Below are 23,269 nucleotides of genomic sequence, written 5' to 3'. Positions count from 1 at the left end.
GCACTTTGTATTCATCATATAAAACAGCTAATAGTAATTGTAGAGTTTTAACTTTTTCAGAAAAGGTCATTTAAGGATAACTTCAAAGTGTAATATCTAAAATTATATGGTGATCTTTAAAAATCCAACCTGCTTTGCAGAGAAAACCTGATCTAGGACGGAGGGCGGTCGAACAAGCATTATCGCCTCTTTGAAACAGAGAGCAGGAAAGCAGAACCAGTAGTAGAAATTGTACTTCTTCAAATCCTGTTTAAAAAGAGTAGCCAGAACAAGAGAGAAACATGAAAGGAAACTGGTTACATGAAGTTGTTAAAGTGTAGAAAAAAACAAAAGCAAAAAAGAACAAGCAAACATATATGATCATATTTTTACGCACTGCAAAGGTAAGGAGAATAAATCTACAAAGGATGGACGGGTCCTTCAGTGCAGCTCCAGACTGTATAGCATCCCAAATCTACCCAACAAAGAGAGATAATACAAAAGAAAAAATAATCAATAATTTAATCAGGTAATGTTCTGTTGGGAAATATGACCATTCTAATGCCTACTTTATAGATAATCCACTTTCAACATGTTTTTGATGTCAGAACAAATTGCCACTGGATGTCTCTTACCTCCTTGGCTTCTTTCTCCAACAGAGCCTTCTTATCAGTAGTCTTAAAGGCATCAAGAGTGTTGGTGTTGTACAGCGTTCCCAAAGCTGGGCAGCAACGAGCGGGAGTTGGACCATCACTAACAGCAAAAAACCAACACATTTTTCATTAAACTGTATGTTCACAGTGTAAACATACTGACCACCAGAAACCAGTGGGATATATAAAAGTTTATTTTTCCCTATATAGAAGTACATACACAAAACATCTCTGTGACAACTGCACAATCGGATGAAGGCCACGTCATTTTTTTTTTCTTTAGACACACAGGCTTTTTGTAACTGTTCAGAGCCGATTTAAAAATACTGGCAGCTTTCGGTGCTTCCCCTCTGCCTCACTGTAGCTGCACCTATGGAATAAGTCGAAACATCCTGGGTAACTTCCTTGTTGAGTTATCACATTCACAAGATTTTCAGAAAACTTCTGATCTTCAGGTGGAGGTCACCGAGATTCAACTCATTTAAGATTTTTAGTACCGTAGATGGTATCAATTTAGGTGTCCACGTTGTCCTCCCACCTGCCCAGCAGTGTGACCCCAACAGTCTATGCTATGCTTTTATTTTGGCTTTGTTTACAATGACACTTTGCATCACAAGACTCAATGGCAGCAGAAAAACTTAGCAGAAGTGTAATGCTTCTTTACACAACATAATGCCTTATACTTACACATCAAATGCACTGTACTCCAAAGTTAGACGGGTAGGCAAACCAAGAGGATCACCTATCAGACATGAAAGTCGATCAGCCACATTGGTAATAGAAAATACAGATCTGTCAATCAAGTGGGAAAACTGCATTTGACAGTGAGTGAGTGTGTTGCTTATTCTGTCTTCCTCCCATCACCCTCAACCAGTAATGGCAGATAGCTGTTCCTCCCTGAGCCTGGTCCTGCTGCAGGTTTCTTCCTGTTAAAAGGGAGTTTTTCCTTCCCACTGGCGCCATGTACTTCATCATAGGGGGCAGTTTGATTGTCGGGGTTTCTCTCTATTATTGTAGGGTCTTTATCTTACAATATAAAGTGCCTTGAGGCAACTTGTTATGATTTAGCGCTATATGAATACAATTGAATTGAACTGATCTTTTATTGAAACCATGCCATCAGAATACTCACCATTGTAATAGTATCCTTTGATACATTTGGGACTCTCATCCAATCTGTAGTCATTGAGTTTCTTCTGAGTAAGCTCATGCCAAAAGCCTGCTTCCAGAGCGCTGCTGAAAGGAGCAAACTGCAGCTTAAGTTCTGCAGTGGACGGCGATGCCTCACTGATGTCAGATGCCATTACACTTCACAGAGCGGCACGTTCAACAAGCTGTGAAATAAAACAGCAGACGGCTATGAAGCACTTGCAGGCACTATAATAACTTATGACTTAGATACACAAAGAGTAGTAAAAGTAACTCTCGCACTGTTGAAGTAAACAGTCTGAATAAAAGCACAGAATAAAAGCTGCACTTGTATACGGTTTTATGACTTTGGAGTGCCTCAATTACCAGTTCACACTCGCACAACAATTATGGGAAAACTCCCTTGCAAGGAGCTGGCCTGCCCATCAGGAGTAACTTGGGGTTCAATGTCTTGCCCAAAATCACTCACACATGTTGGTGGAGCCCTGTGATTAGTGGATGCCTAAATCAGGAGCTCCTGCTGATCACATAATAATCAGTTCATTATCTGCTGAGCCCTAAATTTCCAATGCTGCTGTTTAATTGACAACCCAGTGAAGAATGTGATTTGAATAAGCTTATTACTCAGCCAGGTTTAAAATTACTCGATGAGTACATCGCCCAAGATATCAGAGATGTAACTATATGTGCTTTTGATATGTGAAAGTATCTGCCACACATGCAAATGAAGGAAAAAAAAAATCACACTATTATCAGTTGTCTTTTTCTTCTTTCAGCTGCTCCCTTTGGGGTCACCACAGCAGATCATCTGCCTCCTTCTCACCCTGCCCCTAGCATTCGACTCAGTCACACCAACCCTTTGTAAATCCTCCTTCACTACTAGGGCTGGACTGGTAATGCATATTAGGCTTTTTCCTGGTGGGTCAATATAATTTTTTTTCTTTGTTGCTATAATCATACAGGCCACCTGCCATGGTGCACTGGCACTACAAACACTGACACTAGTAGTGTAAAGTACTTTGGGGTCCTTAGTGACTAAGTAAAGCGCTATACAAATACAGACCATTTACCATTTTAGTCCAGTGGACAATTTTTATTAGTAATCCTGGATAGACGAATATAATCTTTTAACGCAACCATCCCTCTCCTACAGACACAGATGGAAAAACAAAAGCACAAAAAAAAGGTGTCAGTGAAAAGCCAAGAGAGAAAAAGAAAAAGAAACTAGGCATATATGCAGCAAAATGTTTATATACATATTAGAAACTGCACTGTCAACAGCAGTACCAGCAACCACTACTATAAAGCTCTCACAGTCACAGTACTGCTCCTGTTTCCAGCACTAGCCATGGAGAAATGATGGAGGAGGGAGAGCAGTTCCAACAAGAGAGCGGGGAAGGTGTAAATAATATGGTAAGGAAATAAATGGAAGGACATGATTATCAAGGGAGACATTCAAGTAAAATAACCCACCATCAATGACCAAAAGCCACTGCTAATAGCTAAAGGGTAGCTTTTAATTGTGCCATGCTGCACTAAAGCACAACAAAGACTTCCTAACCCAACAACAAGTGTACCAACGTGGTTAAACAAAAATAAAGCATAAACATTTATTTATTTATTAACTGATCATAGTCAGCCGCCTGGACCAAATATGCCAGGGCTCATTTGGTGTCCCAGTTGTTCACTTCATCAGTGAATCTTCTCTGAGGTCTTCGTCTTTTCCTCCTCCCTGGCGTCTCTATATTCAACATCCTTTGTCCATCCTCTATTACTATTCTGCACGTCCAAACCACCTCAGCCTTGGCTCTCTAACTTTACCTCCACACCGTTAAACTTCTGATACACTGATTTCTAACCGTGTCCACTTTGGTCAATCCCAACAAGATTTGAACATTTTCAGCTCAACCGTCTTTTTGTCAGCACCACAATCTTCAAACCATACAAGACGCTATGATGTGTGGGTGGTCTCAGTCCCATCTTATAAAAATTCTCTTTAACTCTTGGTACTGTATATCTGTCACAAATAACTCCATATGTGATGGCAAGCTACATGAACAATAAACTGGACATTTAAAAAAGAAAAAAAGAGGATTCGTGTTTCCTTTCCTGTATCCCATCCACGTGCATAATCCATGAAAAGATAAAGGATTTTAAAATATTTTTGACCAGCTCAGCTGCAAAGAGAGCCTAAACTCTGGTTAAATAATGAGCGCCAAACCTTCAAGACTAAGCATTTAATGGCTGTCAGTCTTGGCATGTTAATGATTAAATTCTACGTTTACTTTTTTTCGTGTCTTTAACTGTTTTCTCTTGCTGAGAAGTAAAGTCAGCTTAATAGAGACCACACAATGAAACCCAGCAGCTTTAGCACTTCAAGCGCTTTTTAACGCGACGAAAATTCTCATGGAAATAAATCATAAAATAAGACATCCATGCATCACAACACAGACAATTTATGTCCGCTTCAGACAGATACATACATGTTTATACGTTAACGTGTAACAGGACTTGTGCACTTACCATAAAACCTTACTTCCTGGTGAAGGAGATCATGTGATCGCGAGTCTTGTAAATAAAGCAGTGCAGTGTGGGTAAGCTTTAGCTTACTTGCTACGGTTTCTTGTCTTTATGGTGCAAGCACCATTGAGTAAAATACAAAGAACCAAAACATAAACAAGAACGCGCAGACGATAAAGCAGGAGAAAACGGACAAAAACCTGTAGGCGCCGTTTCTTTTCATTTCGGAGACTGCTACAGAGGCTGAAGCGTTTGTAATGAACGCCGGTTTTAGCTTGTGAAATTACAAACGCAACATAATAGTGGTGAAACCGGTAAAGCTACTTCTGCTCCTACTTTTGGGCTCAATTATGACTTCAGTTTTCACCAGAAATTAGCTGTATGTGAGCGGCGGACCGTACGGAAACAGGGTTAGGGACCGTCGCAAAACTGTGCTGCTGTACAAAAACGCACGATATAAATTAAAAGATGTCATGTTTTGGCCAGGAGGCTAAAACAAACTGAGAAAATCCATCTAAAATAATATGAAGCCCACAAAGTGTCACCTCTTTGTATTTTGTATTTCCCTGGATGACAACCACAATATCCAGTGGTAGCCCCTGCACTGTGAAGGACAGCATGTAATAATAGCACCCCCCTTTTTTAAATAGCTTGTTCTACATGGAACAGCTATTACCACATGTAAAAGCCACTGAGCTCTTGAATCCTTCCTGAAGGAAAACACAGGAACGAAAGTACAAGTGCTCAAGGTTTCCTTGTACCTTATCATTTAAACACAAGAACACTCTGAAGTAGCAGATGAGACTAGCGGTTCAAGGAAAGCATAAAATGCTTTGAAAGTACTCAGTTTGTTAGATGGAGTACATGTTTACAGTGGAAATCTTCAACAGGGTAAGTTCAGGGACATTGTGTGAGCTGTGTTAACTGGTTTAATGAAACAAGGAAACATCTCACAGTGATGCTCATGCAGATGCAGACTGTGTCAAGTTGTGTTGCTCTTAACTAATCTTTAAAAAAAAGCTTGACTGATATAAAACTGCTCCTACTCATACAGGCTGAGTTTTCCCTCTTCAACAGCTCATGGTTTAATTATTGTAAGGTGAGATATATGTGTTAGTATTAATAATTGAATTTCTTTTTTTCTGATTTTTCTCGCTTGGATAAGACCGCTCCAGGTTTCAATTTTTGATGAAAGCATGTGTATGTTTTTCTGATTCAGACCTTCAACACAAACTGGTTTATTACAGTAAACTATGAGGTAAAACTGAATTGAGATTTTCAGATCTGTACCATGGAGTCCATTCCAGTTTAAAGATTACAGATTAAATGAAAAACAGTTCTTATTTTAGTACAAGTAACCTGAGAAACACGCCATAGAAACTCATGAATGATGCCCGTGCTGGGTTATTAAGAGAGAGGGGATGAGGGACATTGGCATATTGTTGAAAATGTCCTTGTTATACGTCCCATACAAGAGAGGAAATATAACAGTTTCAGCACACTGAAAAGTTAAATGAAATATTTATGCTGGTAAGTCACAAGCTTTGCAGATTTTGGTGAATATTATTGAAACTGCCACAAAGACAATTAAGTGGCACTATATTATGAGAAATAGAGTTCTTGTCTTTTTTTCTAGAGCTATTTCTCCATTTTGCACAGGAGAAAATATGAATGTATTAATTGACAGTATATGTGCATCATAATTTGCTAAAAAAATGCTAAAATTCCCCAATATGGCTTAAAAAGAAGATGGCTACACTGTGGTCATATAGGGATGGACATGGTCAGCAACATTACTCGGGTAGGCGGTGGCATTTACACAGTGCTCATTTAAAGGATCTTCACTTGGTACTACAGGACCTAAACTGTGCCAAAAAAATATCCCTTCATCATTACATCACCAGCAGGTTGAATCACTCATACAAGGCAGGATGGCTCTATCTATCATCTTGTTTAGGCAAAATTAGGTAAACTATCTCAACATTGCAGGAGAAACTGAGACTCAGCAGAGTAGCCAGTGTTTTTCCAGTCTCCGCTTGTCCATTATAGATGAACCTTTGTGAACTGTAGCTCAGTTTCCTGTTCTTAGCTGGAAGCACTGGCGCCTGTTGTGGTCTTTTACTGCTGTAGCCCATAGAATAGAATAGAATAGAATAGAATTCAACTTTATTGTCATTGCACATGCACAGGTACAGGGCAACGAAATGCAGAAATGCATCTGCTTCAAGATTCAACATGTACAATCAGAGATGCCTTTCTGCATACCTTGGTTGTAACAAATGATTATCTAAGTTACTGCTGCAGTCTGGCTATTCACCCCGATCTGTGAAAACAACCTGGCATTTTCTTCCAGAGAACTGCCTTTTGCTGGATATTTTCTCTTTTTCGAACCGTTCTCTGTAAGCCCTAGAGATGGCTGTGTGGGAAACTCTCAGCAGATCAACAGTTTCTGAAACACTCTGCTTGTCTGTCACCAACAACCATGCCGCATTGAAGGTCACTTAAATAACCTTTCTTCCCCATTCAGATGATTGGTTTGAAAAGCTGTAGTTGAACAGGTGTACTTAATAAAGTGACCAATGGGTACATTTGATGGAATCTTGCTGCAGCATGGGCATTGGGTTTTGTCCCAGGTTAATTAGGTCATGTGTTCAGCATTTCACATAAATGTTCTTGCCAAAGTCAGCACCTCAAACTAATGACAAAATAAAATTAGAAGAACAGTTTGAAGTTAATAGTGTTAATGACGTGAGGCTTGAAGGACTAGCACATTAGAACGTTTTATTTTTAGTTTTAGGTGTACATCATAAACAGGACATTAAATGTCATCAATTTTTTTTCTTTCAGATTGACTTCAATTTTATTTCATTACTGTATCATGCATGAAATAATATGCCAGCCTAAATAGGCTTACAAGACACCGATAACAAAAAACAGAATATAAACCAGAACACACCCACAGGTTTTAATCATACTCTGGTGATCATTATAAGCATTATTCAAAAACTTTGCCCTCAACATGAGACACCCAGCATTAAAAGCGCATAGGCAGCAACTTCACTTTGACATAAAAGTATCCAAACTACTTTTTTAAAAAAAACAACAAAAAACACACACACACAAACAGCAAAACATTCAGTGGGACATAATATTCATTACAAAGAGTTACCTCAGGGGAAGCTCTTTGCAGAACCTTTTCAAGCAACAGAGAAACAGCATATAAAATGAAATTTTCTTCCCCTTTGTCTTGTTTTTAATGAGAAGTGCAGTCACACACATCCGTCTTCCCATCATCACCTCTTCCAGCTCAATTTCAGCCTCCTCTGATTTGTTTGATTTGACTGCACAGTGACTCACAACATTGCCACGCTCATTACAACATTATTTCAGACACTATGATTCACATATTAAAATATGAAATTCAGTTCTTTGTCCCTGCCCCCCATAAAATCTGAAGTGACACTGTGCAAAAAGTAACAGTGTAAGGAAATGTCCTTAATTCCATTTATCCTTATTTTCTTTTTACAAGGAAGCTTCTAGCATAGCTAACACGGGAGTTACTGGGAGAAAGAGTTGCACCATGAAGCTCTGTGTATAGCCTGGATGCACTTGAATGCGTTTGTTACAAAATACTGACACAAATCCATTAAAGAAGTCTCAGATTTATAATGTGCTGCAGCATTTTTGAATCATTTTCGACACTCTTTGGCTAATGACGTGTAGCGACGTGCTACACCTTATAACAGATAAGCAACTTATTCCCATCTAGGAGAGAAACAAAACCTTTCTGCAGTTCGAAAGAAGACTGTGACTGTGACAAATAGTTTGTTCTGGTAGTAGTTTTGTCTTCATAATCAGGTTTTTGCTCATATATTTCCAATTTCGTTATACTATGTATAATGACAATAAAGGCTTTCAATTCAATATATTAACCTATTAGACTTAATGGCAGGAAATAGATGTCAAAGCACGAACAGGTAGAACAAGTTCAGAGGTTTTCTTTAAGGGAGTGTAGGTGACTGAATGTGCTTGTTTAGAGTTGCCATTCTTAATTAAAAAAACATAAAAAATAAAGACAGTAGGTATCATAATTCAGCCCTTCCTCGATCACTAGTACCAAGCACCAAGATGCATCTAAAGTCTCGTACTCTGTTTAAATAATAAGAAGGAGAATGACTCACAATGTGGTTGTCATTTTCAGAGAAAATCTTCTCCTTGTTCTTTTTTTTAAACAATATTAATCATATTTCACATTATGTGTTTTATGGTATATTCCTAGCACAGAAAATCAATTAAAAATTTTTTTTCAAAATACAATTTTTACATAGTTTTTAGCAAAACTTTAAGCTCAAATTCTTCTGTGACACAGTCTATTATTATTATTATAATTACTATTATAATTAGTGTAACATAAACAAAATAAATAACATTAAACTGACATATTATCCTCAGCTTGAGTCTTGAGTCCAAAGAATTGGTGTTTATAAAAATAAAATGCGGAACATAAAAGGAATAGCACACTTTTTTGGTCAACGCTTGATGAGACATTTTTTCCTTTTGCTAATTCTGCTGTTGTCTCAACATTTAGACGCCTGCGATTGTGTTCTGCTCATTTACAGTCACAAAGGAATGTTAAGAATATTTTTAAAGACCCGTTTAAAGTTTCCATTGCAGAGCGGGTATATAAAAGGGTTTAGAGTAGAGTTGATGTAACCCAGCCATATGGTGAACATGTGCAGGTCATGGTGGACGCACTCTCTACAGAAGGCCATGACCATGAAAGCTATGAAGTATGGTATCCAACACAATAAGAAAGCAGCAATTATGAAGCCCAGCTGCTTGGCTGCTTTGTGCTCTTTGTGGATCCTCAGACTGTGGATGCGATGGCGTGATTGGTCAATGAACTTTTGCCACGCCTGTCTCAGAGTAATTTCATTATCCGCGTCTAATTTGGCATCTTCTACTCCTTCCTCGGCCCAAGGTAGAGCTTGGCTGGGGTCGTAGTTGTTGCTGAGCACAGATGTGTATCTCTGCACGTCTGATACCTTGTTGGTATCGCACACTCCGCTCACTGGGTTTGGCACTGTCACATGGCATTCGTTTAAAGACGCTTGAAGTTTGTTCTCATTATTTCCACCTGAGCAAATCACGTCCTGTGGTGCCGATGGCTGGCTCTGGGGAACCTCGCAGTCTGGTTGCTTCTCCTCAGGAGACAAAGAGCACCTTTTAGTCTTTCGTGCCATTCTGAGACCTTTTGTTGTCATGGCAAGCAATGACGTCTGCTGGCACTTTACACCAATTTTTCTGTGTGCTCTCGATAGAGCAGTTTTACTGTTTTTATCAGCGTCTTCAAGGGGATCTGTCTGTTCGAGAGTATTCTGGTCTAGCAGTTTTTCTGTTTTGGATCCTTTCATTAAAACCTCACTTTCCCTCTTAGGTGACTTGGAGTCATTTTTCACAGGGGTTTGAGGATTTTGTCCATTGTCGTTTTCTCCAAATGAATCAGTTGGATGAATGATTCTCTCTCTGTCCCGTAGATGTTGTCTTACTGCCAAATAGATATATGTGTAAAACCACAACATCAAAACAGAGGGTACGTAGAAGTTGAAGACTGCGGTAATGACCTTAAACCACGTGACAAAACGGAAATCTGTGTCACACTTATTTTCCTCTTCAGGTTTGAGGTCCACGTGTGTGAAAGACCTCCATCCTAAAATAGGAATAATCCACATCATGGACAGCAGCCAGGCTCCAGAAATCATCACACTGGCTTTTCCCCGTGTTCGATATTTTAGGTACTTAAGCGGCTGTCTCACTGAGCGGTACCGATCCAAACAGAGGATAAATAAGCTGAAAATTGAAGCTGTGCTTGCCACGTAGTCCATAATCAGCCAAAACTGGCAGACAGCCCGCCCCAGCTTCCATTCATCCTCCAGCAAATATACCAAGTTCAAAGGCATGACCGTGGTCCCTACAATGAGATCTGCCACAGAGAGGCTAACAATATAGAGGTTCCCTACAGTGTGGAGGCTCTTCTCTTTCTTCACAGCATACAGTACGAGCAGGTTCATTATGATCGTGAGAAGGGAAAGAAATCCCAGAAAAACTCCCAGCAGGGCGCTGTTGATGCGATCATGGAAGGTCAGGGTTTGATTGTTCCTCAATGAGTCACCATCACGGAGTCCACTCCAGCTGTTGTTGCTGAAGTTTACATAGCTGCTGGCATTGTGGCGTAGAGGGTCTGCTGAAGGTGACAGACTAGATTCCATCATGTTAGGTGAGATGGACACCTCTAGATCCTGTCACATTTTGGAAAGCTTTCATCCAGTGCTTGTTTAACTAAACACCATGGCATGTGTGGAACGGCAGGTTTTAATCAGTGTGTTTACACTCAATGGATAATGGACAAGTTGACTTTCACTCTGGAAAATGTGTATTCCTTCACTAGCCCTGGTCAGTTTATCCACAGTCTACGGTCCATTTTGTTGTAAACCCCAAGTAACAGCATCTGGAAAACACAAAAAATGGCAAGATTAGACATGTAAATGCTGTTAAACAACGTTCTGTATAGAGTTCATGATGTGGATGATTGATTTATAATGGATTACATAATTTCATGAATATAATTTAGGGTTAAAAAATGTCTTCACTTGAAATGTGTAAGAACTAATGTTGCACGAGAACAACCTTAGCGAGAGTATTCAAGACTTTTCATGGACTGCAGGTGAGCAGATGTCTCTCATGAAGCGCTGCTAAGCTAAAGGTTTATTGAAAGCAAAGCAACACAAAGACTTAAAGACCTCTTTTCAGGACAAGCGGTCAACGAGGTTTTTGTCATTTTTTAAAAATGTCTATGTTTAACTTTTGAACTAAATATGTGTACTGGAAAGTTGCTAATGTGTTTGCACTGTTCACTCATATAACCAGTTCTCACGGCGTATTGACGATGGTGTAACTAAGGAGAAGAGAAAGTCCAAGTAATAAACGCCCCTTTCAAAGAACCAACCTGTGTCTGTGTAGTCGTGAAGAGAGCTACAAGACATTTGAAAGCTAACTGTGAGTTTTTAAACACTTTTACTCTTGAAAATAAAAACACAAATCATTATTCAAAGAACATGGCTGAAACATGACCACAGGAAAGCTTGAGAAAACCGCCCGAAGAAAGATAAGGTGAAGAAGATACAGTGATGATGCAATATTTCAATACACAGATAAACGTTTCCTGTAATCTTTCCACCTTTGCAGTTTGGGTTTGAATTATTATTAGTCTAAAACCTCCCTTATTCCATCTCTTTCACTGTCCAGCTGGCTTTCTTTCACACTTACGCAAGGGGAGGGCGGCGAATCCCTTCAACAACACAGTAGACAAACTGTGTCATAGGCGGAAAGGAGCCATGAATATGCTGCCAGCGCTGTATGATGGAACCTTTGGATTGATAAAAGCCTATTCAACACTACACTTGATACTATGTTTGAATGTGAAAAGCACAGCATGACTTATTAAAGCATATCAATATGGTACTGGAAAAGCACTTATCTGAACTGTTTGGGATATTGATTTTTAAGAAAGTAGACTGAAATAAACCTGTTGCTATGGATGAAGGTGACATTTCTGTTTGTCTTTCTGTGATTAATGTGTGAAATAAAAGATGTCATTTTGCATTTTTCAGCGGTCCCTGCACTCCCGTGCTAATAAATGATTTAATCTGTGTAATTTTGGTAATATCATCATGCAATTTCACTTAAATCGAATTGTACTGTACAGAGGAAACAAAACAAAAGCTACATATTAATCTTTTCCTTCTTTCGGCTGGTCCTTCAGGGGTCATCAGCCTCCACCTCATCCTATCCTTAACATCCCTCCTCTGTCACACCAACCCTCATTATATCCTCTTTCACTCTTTCTCTGTGGTCTTCCTCTTTCAGTGCTGGAATCTATCTGTGTATGTGTCTCAAAGATAGGGCTGCCACAAACGATTATTTTGATAGTCGACTAGTCACCGATTATTTTTGCGATTAGTCGACTAATCAGATCATCATCCACTGGACGTAAAACTACAGCTTATATAACTATCATTAGCTTACAGCTTTAAGCTTTTAAGGTGCTAACTAAAAATAAAGACAAGATGATAGTTTATTCAATTTTAATGAAATTTGCAGATTGTTTCGGTAAAGTTTAATAAACTCCTTGCTATCTAAAATATAACAGGACACCGGGGTATATTCTCCAGCATCTCACACTTCTGATAATCAGCTGTCTGCTTGACGTTTATTCAGCTGTGTAAAAACTATAACTTTAATCTCAGCCAAACCGATTTACTCAGGAACAAATAAAATACTAAAAAAAAAAAAAAAAAGCCAAACAACAACATTTTTAATTTATCTAAGTGACTCATATATATTTAACCTGAGTCGCGAAAGACGGCGGTGGGTTTGAAAACAATTTGCCGGGAGTCCGGTGTTCTCACGGAGCTAGTGACCCAGCCCCCGGCTAGCTATCGAGCTAGTGGGTAACAGACGTCTCCGAAAACGTCGGAGCGCTTTTGAAAATATGTGGTGTCCTGATAAACTGAGCCGATATTTGAGGTTTACACAGCTACATTCTCGCCTGAAAATATGTTAAACGTTTATTTTGTGACCCAGAAAGAATAATAAGAGTAATATTAAAACTAACTAGCTACCGCCATTGTTGGAAACTAAGCTGGGCCGCGCTATGAATTCTGGGACACAGCTACTTCTTCTTCGGGGTTTAACGGCAGCTGGAATCCTTGTACATGCAGTGCTGCCATCTTCTGTTACAGTCCGTTATTACACTCTTAAATCCTGCTATTATTCCTGCGTCTTTTGCGATCTTACAAAGCTTCAAACGACACGTCGACTATTAAATCAGTCGTCGACGATTTTGATAGTCGACGTAATCGTGACTAGTCGACAAATCGTGGCAGCCCTACTCAAAGATGACACACACTCAGGAGAAACACATAAAAAAAAAACTTTAGTGGGCTACTTATCTTACTGGTTAAATAACAGTAGTCGGGGCTGGAAAGTTTTAGTGATGTTGTCCACTGAAAATTGACTCATACTGATGATTTGATATTAAAATGAGTCAACACTGGAACAATTATTACGACAAAAAATAGAAATCTAGATTCCAAATAAATGAACTGTGGAGCTTTGGTGTGGATGGGTGGATAAAGTGGATTTAATTAAAGTGTTATGCCTTCAGGGTAGGTCTATACATGATTTCCTCAAGCGCAGACACAGACAGGGTAATATCTCAAGAGGAGAAAAAGCAGTTTTAAGACAGAAATTACCAAGAAAACGCACTGACCAATTGCTAGCTATACAGAAAAATGGGGAAAAGCGAGCATGCATATAACTGCATTTACAGCTTATCTGACATATTGTGAGCTTCTTGTTACGTGATTTAATTGAATACATTCGAGTGACTTGAATGATTTCGCAAGCTTTTTTTTTTATTATCTCTGCCTGAGTCTGACTCATTATCTATAACTGCAAATCACGTCTCTCTGTATACAGCCCCTGTTTATACAACAACTGCCCCCACAACACAAATATTTAGGACCTTCATTGCTGACGAAATCCACAGGAGGCATAAATAAACCTGTTGCGCGTTTTCTGCATTTGAGCAACGCACTTCTTGTCACAGAAAAAAGGAAAGGATGATTTATCCGGTACTAATTGCACAATATGATTATCTGTCTAATCTCATAATAACACCGATGAACCGTGAGACCTAATGAAGCCCGTCTATTAAACTGAAAAATGGCTCTCGTATATAATACTACAAGTCGGCGTCAAAGAACCACCTGTTGAGCCGCAGCAGGAAACGTTTAGGTTTACAGCACCGCCTCAAACATGTATAGTTTCTAAGAATAGTCGTGCTACAAAATGCTTTTCTCGGTTGCCTTAAAACAAGTAAAAAGTTAAACGGTTTAAAAAAATAAGTTAGGCTTAAGTGCGAGAGAAAGTAGACAGTTTCATACTTGCCATTGATGTAGAGGTGCATCTGAAAGAAATTCCTCGTATTCCAGCGTGTATTCCCGGTGAAAATCAGGAAAGGATTGTAGGGGCAGAGGTTGGGATTGCGAAGAAAAACGTCTGCTTCCTTCCCCCCACTCTCTCCTCAGCGCTCTCTTTCTCTCTCCCTCTGATGAACTTTGGAGTTTCTATAATATTCCAGCGGAGAGCCTACTCCTGCAATAAAAAATATCCTGTTGCTTGAACGGGATGAGCTGGCGCACTTTAATTTGCAGCGGCATGAATCAGTGCATGATTCACTGTACAAGACGCAGTGAGCAACTTCCATTGAGCTATACCACGAAATCTGGAGATAAGAGATTTTAAAAAGACACTGGATGCTAAACACTACGGTTTTCAGACAGAGTGCGGAAACACCTGTTTGTCTTTACATTTCTAACACTCATTTAAGCTACAATTGTGCATATGATTAACATTCAGCATAATGGAGAGATGATGGGACATCAGTAAGGATCACCAGCAGGGATGAGAGACCGCTCGTAAGAGGCAATGATAACGTCAGAAATTCCTCCAATCACAAAACAGAAAAGGAAATGACGAAACTGCGTGATCTGTGTGCCAAGAATGGAAATTTGTGAGAAAAAGCGGGTGTCCTGAACTCTTGAACTCGGGTTGGGTGTCAGACGATCCAGTGAAGACACTTAAAAGTTTAAATGTAACTGTAAAATTGTATTAGTGATTTGGTGTGGGTTGTATTAGTATTATTAAGTACATGTGTGTGTGGTGGGGGGTTGCACAAGCAGTGAGACTACTTGTAGGCAACTTGAGTCATCAGAGCTAATTTTGTGCAGTAGATGAGAAGATAATACCAGGAGAAATACTTTACATAGACCATATTTAGGTCAATTTTTATTACAGCAGTTGAAATGATGACAAATAATATCTACTGCACAAAATGACGATAATCATAATATCCTGCAGATACCTGTCTGCGAGACAGATATATAATGGAGGCTGATGTGGTATGAAACATTTCCTGTATCTGTCCTTGTGGAACTGGAGCTGAATCAGCCTGCTAGAGAAGGTTTTCAGAATCAGAATCAGAAAGGGGTTTATTGCCAAATGTTGAGCAGGTTTACAACATTAGGAAATTGCTGCGGTGCAATTTTCTGCTGACTGTCCAGTAAATGATGCAGAGGGTGGTCAGGATTTTGATGAATAACAATTTATCCTCTCCACAACTTCAGTTTGAAGTTTGAAGCCAGATTCATGGAGCAGTCTTCCTAATCAGACTGCTCTGATGCTGCTCCCCCGTCAGACCACAGCAAAGCACCCTGCACATGCCACAACTGACTGATCAAAAATCATCATTTTGCTGCACACGCTGAAGGATCTCAGCTTTTTCATAAGCTGTAGATTCTACTTTTCCACTTTCTGCAGCAGCCTCTATGTTGGTCTTCCAGTTCAACTTGTTCAGCCTCCTTCATATCAACACCCTGCCCCTGGACAGACAAAACAGCTGTCCTCTTCTTTCAAAAGTCACTTTCCACCTCAGTGATTTTTACATTAAGGAGGAGACCACTCCAGACTACTCCACAAAATAATTCCCTAGTGCTCTGTCCTCTCCCTCCTTGCCCATCAATAACAGGTCCAACCACTGCAAAATGTTTGTAGGTGCCATGACCTAGAATTGGGCCATGGTACAAGGTGAACAGGACAGAGACAGGACAGTCCCCCCAGTGGAGCTCCTGTACTGCACATCACCAAATCAGATAGAGCGCTGCCCAATCTCACATACTGCCAACTGTCTGTCAGTAATCCATGAGATGCTGGACATGTATAATGACATTTCCTGTAGTTTCCCTCTCAGTAGCAGTGGCTCAATCGTATTAAATGCACTTGAGAAATCAAAGAAGGTGATCCTCACCCTGTAGTTGTTGCTATCACATATGGGAATGCTCTCTGCAGCAGATGAGCAGCTGATGACTGCTCCTAGATTTGGACTGTAAGGAAACAGCAGAGGGTCAAAAGGTGTTTTCCTCTGCAGGCTTGGGCCAAGATTAATAAAAAACAAACAAACCCCAAAACAGTAGCTCTTTTTCAGTGATACCAAAATCCCTGAAATAAGCTTGAAGCTACAGAAACACTGTAGTGATGACCCAGCTTTTGTTTGTGGAACAGCAAACAGCATGCTGTACCACATGCACAGAATATGGAAACCCATTATAGAAAATCTTGCACCTGTTCAGGTCCCTTTTGGCATGCACTTTACAGAGCCTGAGGCTGTGTGTGTCATGGTCCTGGGTCTCTTGAGTTTGAGTTTATTTTGTTCATTAGGTTATCTAAGTTCATTTGGTTATTAGACTCCTTGTGTTTTCTTCCCCTGTATTTAAGCTTCCCCTCACCCTTCGTGTTTCATGCTGCGTGTCTTATGTTATCAAGTTTGTATTATTATGCCTAAGTGTTTCTAGTTATTATTTTCCCCTCGTGTTTCCAACCATGTTAAATCTCCCCTGCTCTTCATGCGTTTCATGTCTGTGTCTTACGTTGTCAAGTTCGGGTTGTCATGTCTATGTCTCATTATGTTTCCTGTTTTATTGTGAAGAGGTCTGGTGTTCTGTGTTCATCATGTTCAGTTTTACTCTCCCACTGTGACGTCATTATGTTCATGTGTGCCAGCTGTTTCCTCATGTGTCTCCACTTCCCCTAATCACCTCCTGCTGTGTATTTAAGTCCTCTATTTTCAGTGTGTGATTGTCAGGTCGTCTGTTGTCCATGCCATGCCATGCTTCCAAGTTTCTTGTCTAGGTTTTTCTTATTGTTCGTTTAGATTCCCCAGTTTAGGTTTGTGTTAATTTTGCTTCAGTTTGCCTTGCCCTTTGTTTGTACCTTTTCTACCAGCCATATTAAACGGCTCACCTTTTGTTAACATTCAAGTTTTGTTCCCTGTTCCTTGGAGTCTGCATTTTGGGTCCTTTTTTTCAATTCATACAGTCTGCCCTCGCCAGACTGTGACAGTGTGTTATTTCTCACATGCTATTACTCACAAGAGGAAATTGCTCACTGGATCGAAATCTTTCATAGGTTACATCCAGAGAGACATATCAACCAGTAATAACAAATAAACAGAAAAATGAGTTCATTACAATAACAAGTGACTGGTGACTGTGCTTACTGCTTTTGGACACACAAAGATGTAACATCTCATTTTGTTGCTGTATAGATACCTGGTGTTGATCTGGATGATACATCTTTTTTCTGCAGAGTGACTTCTACTTTGATTCAGGTCCTGTGCTTTGGTGAGTATTTTTAAGCTCTTTTAACTGGATAATTTATGTGTTTCATGAACATTTCTGGAAATTTAAGTATAATTTTGACAGAAATCTGTGTAATTATAAATAATATTCCAAGGTCTACTGTATAATTAATGTCTTGCATAGGCATGTTTATGTTATTAATTTAAATTCACATGTACTTTGATTATCTGAAATACTACATGGATTTGCTGTCTCATACAAAAAAAAACAACAAACCACTTTATTTCTTGCATGCTTCACCAACAGGTTGGATGTCTGTTTTTTTCACAGTTAAGAAAGAAATGTGCTGAATGTTGATCCTCTCTGAGGTGAAATGCATAATGCATAATTGATATTTTACAGGTATCTGATATTTCTCCTGTGAAATACAGTAATCAGTTTTCCCTTCACTCTGAGTGTCTCTGCAAATGCTCTCTAGTACTGATGAGTATTCAAACTGCATTTATTTTAGCTGCGCATATCCCATATCTGTTATTTTCAAAAATGCTCCATGATGTGGCAAATGTATTTATTTTCTCTCTCCCACTCATCTGTAAATGGAGATGAAAATACAGTTAAATGTGAAAATGAAGTGTATACAAAAAGTCTTTAAGCGATTTTTTTTTCAATCTTTTAAACAGATCAAAATGTGCAGTTATGTGTCTGCAAACTGTGTAAGAAATCTGCTGTAGGTTGACTCTACACAGATCTCCTGGACTTGTCTCAGAACCAGTGGCGGAGCGGGGGGGGGGTGGCTTACTGGGTTTTTTCAGAAGCCCGGGGTCTTTTGGAGTGTAATTTTTTCATAGTTAGATGCCTGGCTGACACACAATATTCGAAGCACATAGTGCACACTGTGGGAATTTACGACTGTGCGTGAATCCCCCCTGATATTGGTATGATCCGAGCTCAGGCACTAAGCGACTGAGCGAGGGGGCGGGGCAGCTGCTGCCTGAGTGCGCTGTTGGAGAAATGCAGCCAGGCAGACAGAGGAGAACTGAAGTTCGACCAGGTACCAAAGCAAATCATTCGTACTGTACAAATAATGTAAATATGATGGTGTATCACGAAAGATTGAAATCAAACTGATCACTTGACCCATTATTACGTTACTTGCTCTTCAAGTGAATCAACAAATGGCGAAATGAAAAGCCGAACAACAACAATGCTGTTTCTTTAGAGAGTCTTAGCTTACATGTGTGTTTATTTCATATTTTCAGTTGTTACCCTCCACGGCTAAATAAATCGGTTTAAGTAATGTACTGATATACAAGAATGGACATAAGGGGCTTCTTTCAAAAAAACAAAACAAAAACTCTGGTAGTATTTTATATATTATGCTTTGTATGTTGTTCAGTATATTTCTATGCAAAACAAGAGGAATTTCAATACACAGCAGTATATTCACAGTTTAAACCGGATATTTACATACACTTTATGGAAAACACAAGAACATTTTTTTACTGTACAACATCAATTTAGAGTAAACTTGTTTTGTTTTGGATAAATCAATATTGAAATATCTTTTGAATTAGTTAAATGTCAGAATAAAGAGAGACAGAGCTGTCTATTTATTATCACTTTCATCAAATTTAGGAGTACATATACACTAAGTTTATTGGTAATTAATAAGAAAACTCCAGACGATTCCATTCTGAGCTGAAGAAGCTTCTGATAGGTTAGTAGAGTCCATGTGAGTAAATTGGTGGCACACCTGTGGATGCATATAAGGAAAAACACAGAGCCTGTTTCTTTAACATGGGAAAATCGAGAGATGTCAACAAAAACACCAGGAAAAGAATTGTGGAGCTCCATAAGTGTGGCTCAATTTTGAATGCAATTTGGTGCCATTTACAATTAAGAAATACAGATAGTTTCTCTCTTTACTCTTAAAGTTAACAAATATGTTTTTTTATTTATCAATCTAAAAAAATAAACATTTAGTCTGATTTGATATTACATTTAAAAAAGTGTGTTTTCTGAAGAGTGTGTAAATATCTGGTTTCAACTGTATATTTGATGATTGTCAGCACAAAGAGGGAGAGAGAGGAACAGAGAGGGAGAGAGAGGAGCAGAGAGAGAACAAGAGCAGGTGAGACACACATGTTAGTCACATGGTTGTTTACCCAAAGTATCACCGTATCATAGGTCCTCATGTATCTCGTACCTAGTGTTTCTTTTTAGGTTTGTTATTTTTCAAATTCTACATTTATTAAGTTATGCAGGCTTGTTTGCACAACAAGGCTAAATAATTATATAAACTTTTCTGAATCGAAATAGTGTACTTTGGTAGAATAAAAAAATAAGTGTAGTGCAGGTCTATGGTGATTTTTAGTGCTACTATCATCTAGTTCTGATTCTGGTTCTGTCTTGGTTAAGTCCTAAGTAGTCCTGATTTTGAACTGTTGTAGTCCTGTTTTAATTCTGGAACAGTTCTGGGTCTGGTTGAATTGGGGTTTAGTCCGCGTGTCTTGATGCAGCCCTGTTCTGCCTTGCCTTAATTTAAAAACTAGTTTAAGGTGTCCTGCAGATGTGATATTTATTTTCCCTATATGAAGTCATGCTTTTTTGAACATAACTCAAAACAGAGCCTATTAATCTTTCAGTCATTTCTAAACACCCCCCCCCCCCCCAAATCCCACATGCATACTACCCTTTAGGACTAAGCCCCGGGTGTCTGCCTCCGCCTCTGCTCAGAACGTGTTAGTCATGTACAAAAACAGTATGGCCTTACCACTATCTTCTGTTTATAGCTGGACCATTTGAAACTACTGCACTGTTCCTGAGTGGGTGAAGTGCAGGACAAAAGGGGCACCTACTTGACTACTTGACCCCTAAGTGTCCTAAAATCGCTTCCATTTCAACTCCTGCTGTTTGCCTTCACTTGCAGTATTATTCTAGTCGGTGTGTTGATACTGATAGACAGAGAAATTCAGCTCATTCAGCTAAATTACATTTTAATCCATCTTATATGTCTTATATGTTCCTCCATTTCGATTTGATGCAGGGCTGAAGCTTTTGAAACGCAGCTGTGACATTGTACTTTATTTCACCTTTAAAGACCCATTAAGCAGACCACAGTGAGAATGGTAAGGCCCAGCAGTTTTACTGATTTTATTTTCTGTTGCCATAGGACCTTATCTCACAGTCTGTTTTTTTATTTTTTATTTTTTTTTTACATAAATCCACTTTAGGGACACATAATATTGACTGGAAATTTTCAGTTGTGCGTTATGTTTCTTTTTTTAATTGCAATTGCAATTCCAGTTTTTTTTGACTGGTTCATTTAATCTCAAATCAGCCAATTTGAAGATAGTGGAGCAGAAAATGCTCTGAAAATTGCATTATTTGAAATGGGAGTGACCCAGGTCTTAAAAAGGAAAAATATGTCAGAGTTATAATTAGAGCAACATCCAGAAACACCAGAATGTTGTTCTATTTGGACATGACAATCTATTGATATTTCTATGGTACAACCCATTATATTTGGTGGATAAAACATGAAAGTTGAATGAATATTACATTTTCTTCATTTTGGTGACTAAGAATTTAATATTAGAAAGCATTCTACATGCTCAACTATGTACCATTCAGAAATTGTAATTATTTGTCTTTTGACATATGAAGTTCTTTTATTAGTGTGTGCTCACATATGGAACTTTGCAGCAGTTAGGGCTGTTCGATATAACGATATATATCGGATGACGATATAAAAACGTCTATCGTTTCCTATTATGCTATCGTTTGTTTCGTGGTGTCGTAAAATAAACTGTTTACAGCAATATTTTTTCATCGTTTTGACGGTCACTGTAGTGGCTATATTAATTTCTTAAATTCTCTCTTTCTCTTATATTTAATATAACCACACTATGGAGGGACAAGTGCCTGTTTTTACATGTTGTTGTTAGCAACAATGACGGTAAAACTATCGCGTGGCTCCGCTGTCCGCTTGTTTGTTTTCCACGTAAACCTTTCACAATAAAGCTCAAGATCCTGTTGAGACTTTTCAAAATAAACTGAATCACGTGAAAGAGTATGCAGAGAGTTTACAGATGAGAAGCAAAAAAGAGCCGTCATGTGCTAAAAAATAAACCTTAGACTCAAAAGAAAATGGTGGCCGTTACAACTTATGTCTAAAAATGTAGTTTCATGCATCGGTTAAAACATTCAAATCCAGGTAAAGGACGCCCAGCTGGAAAAACTAAATGCAAGTCGAGCTGCCCAAGATTCACAGAATTTACAGAAAATACATTTTTGTGATTTATATCGTTGCCAGGATGATAAATGTCTTATATCGGGATATGAGATTTTTGTCATATCACACAGCCCTAGCAGCAGTGCTATACTTTTTTCTATTAACTATACAATGCTTGGACTTCTTTTTTTTTTCTTTTTTTTTTTTTTACATCATAGCTGTCCCAAATGACAGATTCTGACGGTTGAGCTAAAGGCCTGTGCTGATTTGTGATTAAATGACTCAACTGTGCATTCCTGAGAAAACATATACAGTGGGGCAAAAAAGTATTTAGTCAGCCACCGATTGTGCAAGTTCCCCCACTTAAAATGATGACAGAGGTCAGTAATTTGCACCAGAGGTACACTTCAACTGTGAGAGACAGAATGTGAAAAAAAAAATCCATGAATCCACATGGTAGGATTTGTAAAGAATTTATTCGTAAATCAGGGTGGAAAATAAGTATTTGGTCAATAACAAAAATACAACTCAATACTTTGTAACATAACCTTTGTTGGCAATAACAGAGGTCAAACGTTTACTATAGGTCTTTACCAGGTTTGCACACGCAGTAGCTGGTATTTTGGCCCATTCCTCCATGCAGATCTTCTCGAGAGCAGTGATGTTTTGGGGCTGTCGCCGAGCAACACGGACTTTCAACTCCCGCCACAGATTTTCTATGGGGTTGAGGTCTGGAGACTGGCTAGGCCACTCCAGGACTTTCAAATGCTTCTTACGGAGCCACTCCTTTGTTGCCCGGGCGGTGTGTTTTGGATCATTGTCATGTTGGAAGACCCAGCCTCGTTTCATCTTCAAAGTTCTCACTGATGGAAGGAGGTTTTGGCTCAAAATCTCACGATACATGGCCCCATTCATTCTGTCCTTAACATGGATCAGTCGTCCTGTCCCCTTGGCAGAAAAACAGCCCCGTAGCATGATGTTTCCACCCCCATGCTTCACAGTAGGTATGGTGTTCTTGGGATGCAACTCAGTATTCTTCTTCCTCCAAACACGACGAGTTGAGTTTATACCAAAAAGTTCTACTTTGGTTTCATCTGACCACATGACATTCTCCCAATCCTCTGCTGTATCATCCATGTGCTCTCTGGCAAACTTCAGACGGGCCTGGACATGCACTGGCTTCAGCAGCGGAACACGTCTGGCACTGCGGGATTTGATTCCCTGCCGTTGTAGTGTGTTACTGATGGTGACCTTTGTTACTTTGGTCCCAGCTCTCTGCAGGTCATTCACCAGGTCCCCCCGTGTGGTTCTGGGATCTTTGCTCACCTTTTTCATGATCATTTTGACCCCACGGGATGAGATCTTGCGTGGAGCCCCAGATCGAGGGAGATTATCAGTGGTCTTGTATGTCTTCCATTTTCTGATGATTGCTCCCACAGTTGATTTTTTCACACCAAGCTGCTTGCCTATTGTAG

The 23,269-nt window shown here is 39.2% G+C and overlaps 2 protein-coding genes and 1 long non-coding RNA gene across 5 annotated transcripts in view; 1 reads left to right on the top strand and 2 right to left on the bottom strand.

Annotated features, from left to right (window-relative positions):
• Window positions 1-4,715, bottom strand: part of atg7 (ATG7 autophagy related 7 homolog (S. cerevisiae)) — a 58,033-nt gene extending 53,318 nt beyond the window's left edge. Inside the window, exons 1-6 of one of the 2 annotated variants that reach the window (XM_085274284.1) lie at window positions 4,305-4,715; window positions 1,765-1,966; window positions 1,320-1,374; window positions 615-732; window positions 377-454; window positions 130-246 (exon numbers count right to left, since the gene is read on the bottom strand). In XM_085274284.1, the coding sequence (XP_085130410.1) occupies window positions 130-246; window positions 377-454; window positions 615-732; window positions 1,320-1,374; window positions 1,765-1,936 (540 nt within the window). In that variant the 5' untranslated portion in view covers window positions 1,937-1,966; window positions 4,305-4,715. Of the gene's footprint in view, window positions 1-129; window positions 247-376; window positions 455-614; window positions 733-1,319; window positions 1,375-1,764; window positions 1,967-2,851; window positions 3,076-4,304 lie in introns of those variants that run through there. The other variant, XM_085274285.1, reaches the window with a different exon arrangement.
• A 2,370-nt stretch (window positions 4,716-7,085) lies between these two features.
• Window positions 7,086-14,546, bottom strand: hrh1 (histamine receptor H1). Of its 2 annotated transcripts, none has more exons than XM_085275577.1 (2): window positions 14,309-14,546; window positions 7,086-10,809 (listed from the first exon to the last, which is right to left on the bottom strand). In XM_085275577.1, the coding sequence occupies exon 2, from the start codon at window positions 10,571-10,573 to the stop codon at window positions 8,921-8,923; it is 1,653 nt and encodes a 550-aa protein (XP_085131703.1). In that variant the 5' UTR covers window positions 10,574-10,809; window positions 14,309-14,546; the 3' UTR covers window positions 7,086-8,920. The 2 variants fall into 2 exon arrangements, with proteins under 2 accessions (XP_085131703.1, XP_085131702.1); XM_085275576.1 differs by having other exon boundaries at window positions 14,313-14,546.
• A 4,022-nt stretch (window positions 14,547-18,568) lies between these two features.
• LOC146574537 (uncharacterized) overlaps window positions 18,569-23,269 on the top strand; it is a 51,350-nt gene continuing 46,649 nt past the window's right edge. Inside the window, exons 1-3 of the long non-coding RNA XR_014892571.1 lie at window positions 18,569-18,611; window positions 19,630-19,691; window positions 20,607-20,688. This is a non-coding gene — a long non-coding RNA (uncharacterized LOC146574537). The remainder of the gene's footprint in view (window positions 18,612-19,629; window positions 19,692-20,606; window positions 20,689-23,269) is intronic.

The sequence above is a fragment of the Mchenga conophoros genome, linkage group LG5 (genome assembly GCF_057382185.1).
Source record: "Mchenga conophoros isolate Kocher_MC1m ecotype Shallow Benthic linkage group LG5, M_conophoros_male_GT1.1, whole genome shotgun sequence".
NCBI classification, from domain to species: domain Eukaryota; kingdom Metazoa; phylum Chordata; class Actinopteri; order Cichliformes; family Cichlidae; genus Mchenga; species Mchenga conophoros.
This window is presented reverse-complemented; position numbering and strand designations above follow the sequence as displayed.